Source organism: Trachypithecus francoisi, unplaced genomic scaffold (assembly GCF_009764315.1).
Source record: "Trachypithecus francoisi isolate TF-2019V2 unplaced genomic scaffold, Tfra_2.0 Lachesis_group3, whole genome shotgun sequence".
NCBI classification, from domain to species: domain Eukaryota; kingdom Metazoa; phylum Chordata; class Mammalia; order Primates; family Cercopithecidae; genus Trachypithecus; species Trachypithecus francoisi.
Window position 1 is genome coordinate 29282483 of NW_022681468.1, and position 12839 is coordinate 29295321.

General features: G+C 48.7%; 1 protein-coding gene across 3 annotated transcripts in view; it reads right to left on the reverse strand.

Annotated features, from left to right (window-relative positions):
- The window catches only part of ADCK1 (aarF domain containing kinase 1), a 131497-nt gene that overhangs the window by 18013 nt on the left and 100645 nt on the right, over positions 1-12839 (reverse strand). For 2 of the 3 annotated variants that reach the window (XM_033187263.1, XM_033187262.1), the window contains one exon: positions 7568-7684. In XM_033187263.1, coding sequence (XP_033043154.1) covers positions 7568-7684 — 117 coding nt within the window. Of the gene's footprint in view, positions 1-5556; positions 5605-7567; positions 7685-12839 lie in introns of all 3 variants that reach the window. The other variant, XM_033187261.1, reaches the window with a different exon arrangement.

The following is a 12839-nucleotide window of genomic DNA, read 5'->3' on the forward strand; positions in this document are numbered from 1 at the left end:
GCTTGTATCCCACTTTACAAAAGAGAACTGAGGCTTCAAAAGAGTGAGTAGCTTCACCAAGGTGGCACAGCTTATAAGTAGCAGAGCCAACACCTGAATCCAGGAAGGCCAATTCCACAGCAACACAGTTACCCACTCTCGACATCTTTGCTGTTGAGGAAATAAATGTCCAGGAACTCATTTCATACACCTGGACCCCTCTAATATCCCTGAGCTCTTTTAAAGATTTGGTCCAAGACGCTATGAAGGGATGGATGATGGAAGAAGATGTTTTCTTTTGGTGATTTTGGTAGAAGGTCTTCATGCCTCTGCAGCTGTTCTGTGTTGGTCTGGGCATCTTCTACCGGAGAGCCAGGCAGGCCCAGCAGGGGAAAAATGACACTGAGCCAAAATGCAAATGTCCTATTCAACTGGAGGTGGTGAAAGGGGAAAGGTAGAAACTTCGGCGTGGCTTTTACAGTGGGAGCGAGGGGAGGGGGTTCACCATATGCTTAATGGATGACTATTACCCAACTCCAAGTCTTTGTACTCAGAAAATAGAGGTAAGCGGGCAGGAAGGGGAGCGAAGAGGATTCTCAAAGATTCTGTGGAGGAAGACATGCCTCTGTGAATCATGACCTCATGAATAAGTAATAGTCACATTATTTTTACAAAACTTCAGTTTGCAAAGTTCACACAATGACCCTATGCAGTAAGTGTTGTTATCTCTCCAACTGCATAGATGAGAAAACTCACACTCAGAGGATGTCGCTTACCCAAAGGGCACCGGCCAATACACAATCTCAGGAGCCCTAACTCTGAAACCCTATGCTCTTCCCACCCAGCACCCAAGCTCTATGAAGCCTCGCCCAGCCCCACCCTCTCCCACGCTCTGCTCACACCTCTATTATAGCAAGTGCACTCAGTGCTTGCACATGGTAGCTGCTCAATAAGACATTTGCTGAAAGCAAATGTGAGACCCTTTCACTGCTCCTGCAATGACACGGGATGGAATTAAGAACTACTAGAAGAAGCATAGCAACGGCTTCTGGCTAAGCACAGCAAGTGGAACCCAGGCCACTGACTCCACTCCTTCACGAACCCCACAAAAGTGACTCTAAAAGTAGAAAAGAAGGCAAAGATCCCACCACAACAAGAAAAGAGTAGAGAGGCAACAACAGAAGGCAAAGTGAGATAAGCAAAATTGTGTTTGCTGCAGGGAGCTACTGAGAAGTGACTCGGCAGGCTAGAGGCCGGCAATAGGAGAGCTTTATAATTATTACTGCTGAGCCTCAAGCAGGCTCAGAAACTGAGGGACCCTGGCACCTCTGAAAATGAGATTTGGGGGTTCTGAAAAAGAAAGATTAACTGAAAGACTTTAAAAGTACCAGCTAAACCCCCAGATCCCCACCCAACCCTGACAGAAGATGGAGACTGATGCTCTGGGAACAGACAGGTTCTGGAGGCTGCACCACACACCAGAAGCACTACCCTGAGGACAGCGGACTGAACCTAAGTCCACATAATGACCACTGAGGAGTTCTGGCACTCTCGCCCTCTGGATCCCATGTCTCTGGGACAGCCAGGCTGGTGTCCCTTCTAAAACCCCATCCCAGTCTTCACGGACAGCAGTGTCTGCCCACCAGACCTCCAGTCATCCGTCCCTGCTGCCCCTACACTCCTGTCTCTGTCACCTCTTTCTTGGCTAATTTCACAAAAATTAAATTGAGCCTCAGCCTCAGCAGGATCTTAAACACACACTCACTGAAATCCAATTAACCTTCGATAAAGGTCCGGCAATCAATAGTGGTTCTGTGGCTTGGGGAGGCGCCATCCAGCCCGGGAAAGCGGACTCCTGCACGACCTTTACTTTTAATGAGATCAATGACAGTCATTGTTGCCAGCTCTTAAAGTGACTGGCAAATATGATCACCAGGTCAGGCCCTTGGTAATGTCTGCTTCTGGGCTCACAGACACAAACAAATGAGGGCCCCTGCAGGCTGCTGGCTCCCGAGGCCTGTGCTTGCTGGCAGGTGGGCACCCCTGGGCAGGGCTGTCTCAGGCTGGAGGTATAGATCAGCAGGGTGAGCGCAGACGGCACTCCTGGCAAGGCCTGGGCCCCGGCTTCATGTTTGAGTATGCGGAGTCCTGAACTTCAGTGAGTGTCTGAACCGCCTGGACAGTTTGTTGAAATGCAGATTCTTGCAAACTTCTATAATCCTTTCCACCCCAGATTTGGATTAGTGAGTTTCTAGTAGGGTCCAGGAATCTGCATTGTTAAATAAGCTCCCCTGGTGATTTCTTTTTCTCCCCTACAGTGATTCTAAAAGAGATTGTTGGTGAACAAGTCTTAGCTCCCACCAAGCTGAAGAATTAACGTTCCTAGTTAGAGCCTAGCTAGTCCAACACCTTCGATAAGCATACTGAGGACCAGAGAGCAGATGTGATTTGCCTAAGGTTATACAGCAAGGTACCGGCAGGACAGACTGAACCTACCCGTCTTGTGTGCTAAACCGGTGTTTCCCTATCCAAGTCTATTGGGCCGAGTGGGACTGGGATGCTGTAGAGTGAGGAGGCCTCTTCAAAGCGGAGTGAGGCTGATACAACAAGTGGTTGGAGAGGGTCTGGATCCACCCCCACCCACCTCAAGAGGGGTCCCTTCTACAGCCACCTTCCAGGATAGACATCTGCTTATAGCAGCTAAGATGCCACTAGTCACACTACACCCTAGGATTTAGAGTAAGACTTTTGCCCCCTGTCACTCCTATCTAGCCCTGTACCTCCCTCCCCAAGGAATGCTCACAGCCAGGCTGCCCTCAGGAGGGAGTTACTCCAGGGTTGGCTCGCTGAGTACCACAGTCCTAGGGAGACTTTAGAACCTCAGGAGTCTATCTGAAACTTTCAGGATTGTGGAATGTTTCAACACACACACACACACACACCACACACACACACACGCTCCCCCGTAGTCTTCTACAAGGCCGTGGCTTTGATGTTGGTTGGTAAGAGACATGATAGATTAATTTATTCAGAGTAAGGCCTGTCCCTAATCTACTCCCAACACCATTGATGGTAAGTGACAGTACTTAGAGCACCGTAGTGGCCCATAGCCCACTGTGGGGGTTTCTGCGGAAGTATTTACTAACATCATCTCAGACTGCCAAAGAGCTACCAAGTCATGCAAAGCCTAAAAGCCAGGGACTGGGCATTAAGAAATTAATATAGCGTGGCATTACAAGGATAGACCAATGAAACAAAATAGATTCCAGAAGAGCCCCACATTGATGACGAAGACGTCAGATCCCAAAACTGCATGATTCCATTTATGTGAAGTTCAATAATGGGTGCAGGTCATCTGTGGTGGCAGAACTCAGAAGAGCATTAGCTCTGGGAGGGCACTGACTGGAAGGGACATGAGGGAGCTTGCCAGGGGGCTAGAAATGACTTGTAACTTTATCTGAACAGTCATTATATATTATATCCAGATGGAAACTTACTGAGGTATACAATTAAAATTTGTGACCTCAGGTAAGTTATCTTCCCTCTCTGAGTCTCTGATTCTTCATCTGCAAATCTGAGACAATAAGACCTCCCTCATAAGTTGATAATGCAGACAGCTCCTGGCACACAGAGCCAGGCAGTCAGTAAACATCAATGGTTACAAAAAAAAAAAAAAAAGTTGGGGAGGTAGAAGAGGAAAAAACAGCCCAATGACAACAACAACATTCATCTCACTATCAGTTTGGGGTACTTACTTAGCACATGCCAGGCACTGTGCAAAGCACTGTTTGTGCATTAACTCACACAGTCCTCACAAAATCACTTACTTACAGATAGGTATGATAAAACAGAAAAATGTTTATATGAAGTGATCCTTGATGTAAGCAAGAGAGAGAGGTGTTACATTCAGACACTGCCTTGGTGCTGCGCAATGCTTCTCAGTCGGTGCTCCAGCTCCTCTGAGTAGTTAGTTACCAAGTGGCTCCAGGTTCCAGCAGCCCAAGGTATTGGGTTGGTGCAAAAATAATTGCAGTTTTCGAATGGCCCGAAATAAAAAACAAAACACACAATTACCTTTGCACCAACCTATAGATCCCTGGCAGGGAAATGGAGAAGGTAGAGGGGCAAGGACTTTGGAGTCATGCAGACCTGAGTTCAAACTCTGGTTCTACTCCTGCTAGCTGTGTGATATGGGGCAAGTTGTTTAACCTCTCTGAGCATTTGCTTTCTCATCTGTAAATGGGGTTAATAACATATGCTGCATGGAGATCTGTAATGAGTAGAGATTATGGGCGTCATATGCCTGGCACATATTAATTGCTTAAAATTATTATTGGTTATTTTTCCCCAAATAACTCTGATATCAGCTTGTCCCATTCTGCATGTCCACAAGAAAACAACTGACACTCTCCCCTAGGTCTGCCTGGTAAGGGCCAATCTAGGGTGTGAGGCTGGTTTATATACCCATTCACTGATGTAAGGATGTCTACCAAGGATCTGCTCTGCACAGACCACTGGCTTTGTCTACAAGGTATCAAAAGAATGGGGAGCCAGGAGCAGATGAGACCAGGCCTCAGAGGGCATGCCCTGCCCAGCTCCTACTGCCCAGCTCCAGCCTAGCTGCCCCCTCCGGCCAGGCACCGCGCTCAGCCATAAGCAAACACCACACTAGAGCGCACCTTTCTGTGTTTGCATTTGTTTTGAAAATCAACATTGCCTCTGATTAAATGCCATTACAGCTCTGGGCTCACTGGATCCAAAGAGATTAATGGACTTGAGGGTGCTGCTGGAATGAAAATGCCTCCACAGCTGGTAGTAAGTAAATGCCAGGAACCTGGCAGGGGTGAGGCCTCTGGGATATTTCCTGATCAGCAGGCGACAGACCCTATTTCCCTTTAAGGCCATTCAGGAAATGCCAGAGGTGGCTTCCCATCCCATCCAATCCCTTCACCACTGGAACCAAAGACTTTGTATTCTGCTTGAACGCCTCCCACGTACCAGCCTAGAAGCCACCAGTGAAGGCAGCAGAGTCAGAAGCCCCTACTTGTGTTACTGGCCAAGTGATCTCAGGAAAGATATTTGTTCCCTCTCAGAACTTTTCACCCCATCTGTAAAATAGAAGGATGAATTATTTTTCTCATCCCTTTCCCTCCAAGCAGCAGAACGCTTCCAGAAAAGCCCAATAGGAAGCTCAGGCATTAGCAAAGCTGCCCTGGGGAAAACAGGGTGGTATCTGTTTCAGTATAGCCTGTCTATACCCCACACACACCCCAAGGCCCTCGAATGGGCTACTGAAGCACTGTTCCCTAAGTCAGGGGACAGCAGCTTTCTAGAAGGCCTGAGCCAGCCACAGCGAACGTTTCCACCAAGCTCCTGGCAGCAGCTCTGTGCACTTTGATGTGGCCCCTCCTTTGTGGCCTAACAGGAAGAGTGAAATCAGGGAGACCCGGGTTTCAATCCCACCTCTACTAAGCCGTGTGACCTTCTCCCTCTGAGTCTCTGTGCACTTTGATGTGGCCCCTCCTTTGTGGCCTAACAGGAAGGGTGAAATCAGGGAGACCTGGGTTTCAATCCCACCTCTACTAAGCCGTGTGACCTTCTCTCTCTGAGTCTCTGATTCTTTGTCTGCAAAATAGAGACAATGAGACCACCCTCATAAGTTTATTATGGAGAAAAGGGCAGGGAGTTAGGCATGCAATAAACGCTAATGGTGAAAGGAGAAAGAAAGAACAGAGCCCAAAGATAACATAAGGAAATCAACAAGCACCACCCAGTTACTCTTCTGGAATGCTAGCCACACGCCAGGCACTGTGCTCAGCGCTGTTTGTACCCTAACTCACAGTCTTCACGACCCCTCTTGGAGGCAGGTACTGACCCCATTAACAGCAGTCACATGGTCACCAGGCGGCCTGTGCGACCACCACACTCCCCTACTATCCCCCTGGGCTCATCTGCTGAGCCAAGGTATGGCTTTCTCCCCACTGGGACCATATGCTCACACTCATCTTTGTGCACTGCCTGTGGACATGGGGAGTGGAATAGAAAAGAGCACTCACAGCCAGGCGTGGTGGCTCACACCTGTAATCCCAGCACTTTGGGAGACCAAGGCAGGCGGATCACCTGAGGTCAGGAGTTCGAGACCAGCCTGACCAATATAGAGAAACCCTGTCTCTACTAAAAATACAAAATTAGCCAGGCATGGTAGCGCATGCCTGTAATCCCAGCTACTTGGGAGGCTGAGGCAGGAGAATCACTTGAACCCAGGAGGCAGAGGCTGTGGTGAGCTGAGATTGTGCCATTGCACTCCAGCCTGGGCAACAAAAGCAAAACTCTGTCTCAGAGAAAAAAAAAGCAAAAAAGCATTCACCTCTACCAAGTGTGGGCCCTTTCCTTCCTTCCTTCCCTCCTTCCTTCCTTCCTTCCACCCCAGAGCGCAGTTCTGCACTCCTCAAAACCCTGAAGTAACTCCACAGTGCCTCGAGGTCACACCCCAGACCATTACCTTATCTCCCCACACACCCCAAGGAACCCTGCCCCAGCCCTGCCAAACTTTACCCATTCCCTTCCCCTTCTTGCAAAGCCACTACCTGGAAAATTCCTACTCATCCTGCTGGGGACGCCAACCTGTGGCAGGCCTCAGTGCCTCTTCCTCACTCTCCCTGGGAGAGTGCTCACACCCTCTTGCTGCCTGAGATACAGCAGGAAGGATTTAGATGTGTGTCTGACTCTAATGCTAAGCTCTGGGGACTGGGTCTGGTCCTCCTGTGAGCCCCTATACCTAGCATACAGCAGACACTATTAAAACGATCAATGTCAAGCCTGGCCACATGGCTCACACTTGTAATGCCAGCACTTTGTGAGGCCAAAGTGGGAGGACTGCTTGAGCCCAGGAGTTCCAGATTACAGTGAGCTATGATTGTGCCACTGCATGCCAGTCTGGGCAACAGAGCAAGACCCCGTTTCCAAAAACATAAAAATGAAATTATGAATGTTGTTGAAAAAGTACAACTCCACCCATTCCTGTGGGAGCCTGTGGCAACCAAGAAGCAGAAACTGGGGGACAGGACCCACCCACTGGCCAGTATTCCCTGGGACAAGGGGGATGGAAAGGGGAGACACACAAAGCCCACCTCTTTTTTCCTGCTCTAGGAGGCTGATGCAGTTGGCTGCCGCTGTTCCCTTTTTGCCTGATCCCTTGAGATCTGGGAAGTGGGAAGGAGAGGGGAGGGCAGGAAGAGGGAAGAGACAACAGACAGGCCCCACAGAGCCAGAAGGATTAAGTCCCACTGATTTTGCATCATTGTTCTCTGTGGCCGCTTAGCTTTGTGGGCCTCAGATGGTGCAAACGAAAAGCAGGTAATGACAGAAGGGGCTCAGCATGCCCCTGCAGGCTGCCATGTGCACAGGGTTGGCCTAAATCACCTGAAAGAATCTTTCTTGCTCAAAGTTTATAATTCTCCAGACAATGGGCCCCATTAAAGATGGGGGGCCAGACTCTGAGGCCTCACCTGGACACACAGGCACTTCCTGGGCAGCCTCGACCAAGCCCACGTTCCCTGGCACAGCAGCCCTGAGCTCTTGACCTCACCTCATTGACGTCGATCTTGTTCCTCTCCATGTAGTCTCTGTCATTGACCTGCCCGCCGTCCACAAACTCCATCAGGAGGACCCGCTCCGTGGACAGGTCCCAGTGGATTCGGGGGACCTGGGATAGGAAGGGACAGGTCAGATGGTCTGGGGAGGCTGGGAATCAGGCAAGGACGACAATGTGGCACAGCGAGCCAGACAACAACAGAGGCTCCTCCCAGAGCAAGGGAGAAGAGGCCCAGGAGGGACCTCAGTGTTGACAGTGGGGATGGGACAGCCAGGCCAAGAGGGAGGCCAGCTACTCCACCTCTGCTCAGCAGGCCTCCACCCACTCCTTTAGAGACCAGCTTTGCTGACTCTCCTCAGTGCCTTCTAACACCGTGAAGAGCCAAAACTAAAACTGGGACTTGGGAGGAAGATGTTGGAACATGGAACGCCTCATACCTGGGCATTGCTATTAAGGATATTTCCTCTCCCCATCCCACCACCAGGCCCACTTCGGGCTCCTCCCTCTGCCTCCAATATTTCACCTGGGTGATGGGTGCATTGTGTGTATTAAGCAAATGACTGAATTTTGACCAGATGATAAATTTTGTTTCCCATGCCTGTTTCCTGTAGGAAAACATGTTTCCTGGGGCAGAAAACATTGGATATTAACCCAACATCTATTCCCAACCCTACTCTTCCCTAGAGATGAAAAAAACAAAATACTGGGGCTAGGTGGGGTGGCTCACACCTATAATTTCAGCACTTTGGGAGGCCGGGGCAGGTGGATTGCTTGAGCTCAGAAGTTCAAGGCCAGCCTGGGCAACATGGCGAAACCCTGTCTCTACAATAAATACAAAAATTAGCCAGGCATAGTGGTGCATGTCTGTGATCCCAGCTTGGGAGGCTGAGGTGGGAGGATCACTGTCAAAGTCACAGTGAGCTGTGACCTTATACATCACACCACTGCACTCCAGCCTGGGCAACACAGCAAGATCCTGCTGAAAACAAACAAACAACAAATAAAAAAACCTACTTTCCTTGCCTGCTTTATAGTAGGTATGTGATACAGTTCTGACTTATGAACATAAACGGAAACCTGCTAGGGGATTCTGGGAAGGTTTTTATTTCCTTGATTAAAAAAAAAAAAAAATGGGGTATTTGCATAGTGCTACTCTTCTTCCATTTCTCTTCCTGCCTTGAAAGTGAACGTGAATGTGATTGTTGGTGCTGCAATCTTGCAGTTGCAAGATGGCACTTGTAGCAGCCATCTTGCAACAACGAGGAAAATTTTTAAAAATTATAAAGAAACTGAGATGCCAGCTCTGATACTGTCAAACCACCAAAACTATATATCAGTAGGCAACCACTGCAAACCTTCTTGCTATGTGAAGGCAACGAATTCTTTTGTTTAAGGCATTCTAAATGAGGCTTTCAGTTGCCTATAGACAAATGCATTACTAACATGCATTCTCCAACCCTCTCTGACTCTCACAACACTCAAAAGCCAAAAAGAGAACAGATTTCTCCAGGAGTGGGCAAAAGATTGGAATGCAACCAGACTGCCATGTGAGCAAGGGACAGCTACCAGTACCCCCAAAGCCAGGAGGGAGGAGTTACTGGGCTTCCAGCATGCCAAGTTCCCCCCAAATTGTGAGGAGTTTATTTCCTCTTACAAATAAAGAAACATGGGCAGCTTTTTCAAACATTTTGGAGAGTAAGATTTAGCTTTACCTTGACCACCCAAATTCATCTAGCAATAACATAGTGGCCCTCAAGTCACCAGTCCTTAATTCTTAATTAATCCTTAATTCCTGTTCTTAATTCTGCTAATAGTGTTGTGTCTTAGACTAGCCACTTAACTCCTTTACATCCCAGTCTTCCTCACTGGAAAGCAGAATTGTTTCTGCCCTATCTCAGTAAGGAGCTCTGAGGATAAATGGAGGCTGTACATACAAGTGAAATGCTCTAGTTGGAACAAAGTTTCCAAAAGAAAGCAAGGTGTTATTTTGGTTTGCTGCCTGCCTGCGGCTTCTGCCATTTGAAAATCTGGGCCAATAGAGAAATCTGTAAAACTGATACTTTGAACTTAAAATTTAGACTTGCTTGGCATTTTTCAAAAAGTTTCTTTTTAAAAAAGTGAGTGCATGTTTGTTATTGTTGCTTTGTTGGCTTTTTTTAGAGACAGGGTCTCATTCTGTCACCCAGGCTGGAATGCTGTGGCATCATCATAGCTCACTGCAGCCTCGAACTCCTGGACTCAAGAGATCCTCCTGCCTCAGCCTCCCAAAGTGCTGGGATTACAGGTGTGAGCCACCATGTCCTGCCTGTTGTTTTTGTTCATGGCTTCCAAATGAATGGTACATAGTTTCGGGCTAAATTCTTCCCTTGGGTTTGTTTGGAAACCTATGTTTGACAGTGGGCCCCTAAGGCTCTGGAGACAAGAGGTCAAATCTCTAGCCAGGCCCATCAGAGGCAGCTTAAAAAACAGCGAGGGGCTGGACGCAGTGGCTCACGCCTGTAATCCCAGCACTTTGGGAGGCCAAGGAGGGCAGATCACTGAGGCTGAGGAAGGAGAATCGCTTAAACCTGGGAGACGGAGGTTGCAGTGGGTGAAGAGTACACCACTGTACTCTGGCCACGGTGACAAAGGGAGTGAGACTCCATCTTTAAAAAAAAAAAAAAAAAAAAGCTAGGAAAGAGTCACAGGTGGAAACAGAAAATCCCAGGCTGGAGCTTCTCTATGCTTGTGCATCAGGGTCCTGGGTGTACTAGGGTTTCCCCCTCTGGTCTCCCTGCAGACATCACCATTCCAGTCTAACCACAGAATGTGCCCCTTGCTTCTGCTGCTTAAATCTGAAATGACTAAAATATCAAACCTGGGAAACAGCAGAATTTGTCATGGGAGCTTCAGAACCCCAGGTGTCCCTGGACAGACATAACATGGAAATGACTGCAAAATGCCAAACTGCTCCTGGTTAGTTAAAAAAGTGAGCTGCCCCTAAATCACCAGATGGGCAGGAGGACCTGGGGGTGTGGGGTGAAGTGAGCGCCCACATTTCCTGTCCTATGCTTCTTCCGTCAAGGAAGGAAAAAACGAAAAAGAGAAATTTGAAAGAGTCAATAAGCACCCGCACTCCCCACCCCACCCCCAAACAAAGCAAAATGAAACTCTAAGAAGCTCATGGCCAGGGTGCTCAGTGGCCCCACCAGCAGGGTCACACCCTGACCATTAGGACCCCTGGGTCCAGGGTCTACCTCTTTGTCACAGAGCAGAGGCCTCCCTCCCGTGGGCTCCTCCTGCCTCCCACACTGATGCCAATCTGGACCCCAAGAAGGAGGGTGCCGATTAGGGAAGTTCCAGCCCAAGACCCTGGGCCTCAGCCTCACAGTCTGGCCCTGACCTCACATTTCTGCTTTGTTGCTATGCTTTGGTCAATGTGCCCACGAAGCAGGCTATGCCTGGCTTGTCTGAGACAGCACCCATTATCCTGGGCCCACAGTCCTCCTGGAGCCTGAGTCCAGCACAGCAGAAGGCCTGGAGACCTGGAGTCAGACTGGCATATTTGGAGTGAGGCTGCTGGCTGGAGCCCCAGCTCTGCCATCTAAAAGTTGTGTGACTGTGGGTAAGCTATACAACCTCTCTGAACACCAGTTTCCCCACCAAAAATATGGTGATAATGGTTACAGTGGAAGCACGACCCCACCCCCGCCCCCATTTCCTACTACTATGAACAGAGTACTGGCACTCAACATGGAACTAGACACTAGCAGCTGCTGGAAAAAACATTGATTGCTCTTATGACGGCCACATGGAGTTTCACAGGAGGGCTCTGATACACACCAGGGCTGAGAGTTATGCTCTAGACAGTTCACTGGAATTCACATCTTCCCCACAAAGCAGAACCACACGGAGGGGGAACATGCAGGCTCTGGAGCAGGCTACCTCTATTCCCTGCCCCTTAGTGGTGAGCCCTGTGACCCTGCGCAAAGGGTCGATCGCTCTGGGCCTCAGTCTCCCAGCTGATGATATGGAGCTGGTTATGGCACCTCCCTTGTGAGGCTGTTGTAAGGATTAAAGAGTAAATACATACAAAGCACGCTGCAAAAAAAAAAAAAAAAAAGTTATATATTAATTACTATACATCAGTGGTTCCTAATCTTTGAGATTCATGGGAAGCTATGACACTTCCCAAAAACCAAGCACATCTCCTCAGGATTTGTCCATAATTTCTAGAGTCCTGGGCTCCTTACCGCACACGAAGGGACCCTGGCATGGCCCTGCACACCTATCCCCACCTCCACACACACAGAAATGCTCTCAACACTTCCAGTCCCAAACCCTGTGGTTATAAAGCTTCTCCCCTGCCACCTTGTCCCCAGTTGTCCCCCAGGTGAGTCAGAAACCCTACCACTTGTCCTGTTTCCTTCCCCTAGCACATATGCTCTACTGCCAGATCCACTAAGCCTGGCTTTAACCATTCAGCCTAGCTGTCCCCTCACCCTCTCCCAGTCCCCCTGACACCATATTTGCATTCAGTGCTTGTCTGAGGCTGGCAGATTTATAGCATAGGACTGAGGTTCTTAAACCCCACATAAGCACCGGAAGATGCCTCACACACTGAGAGGTAAACTCTTTGCGGAGGCTTAATTATGCACAGATGTTGTGATGGGGAGCCAGCGTGCAAAAGCAATCTATCTCCAGTTTTAAGAGCTGAACTGGGTTCACAGTGCAAAATTCACTTCCCCCTTGTTATGTGTTTAGGGAAAATTAATTACTCAAGAGCCTTAATTCCACCACTGTCTTAGGAAGGGTGTGCAAGTTTTGGAAACAGCAGGTCAAATTGGTATATTCATTATTTACCCATTTGGCATCCTCATCTGAAAACTGTGTGTGTTATTGTTATTATTGCATGTCTTGGTCTGGCACTTGCCAGTTGGCCCCAGCCAGGGGACACTTTTGCTGTTTCCATGGGAACAGTGGAGGAGATGGTTCTGTCTGGCTCACATAGTTCTGGCTCTGAGGGGCACCCCTGCCGGTAAAAGGCAGCAGAGTATCCTGAGAGGAGCACCACATTTGAAGTCAGAAAATCTGGGATGTTGCCCTAGCTCCTCTACTTAAACTGTCCTCTGCAATATGGGCTGATGCCTGCTGGAGGGACTCAACACCACAGTACCTGCAGAGTGTTCAATGTAGCAGCTCCTGATGAAGAAGAGATATTCAATATATATCGCCTATAGTCAATACTTTTTAGAAGCACTCACCGGAGCCCTTTATCCTGAGTAGA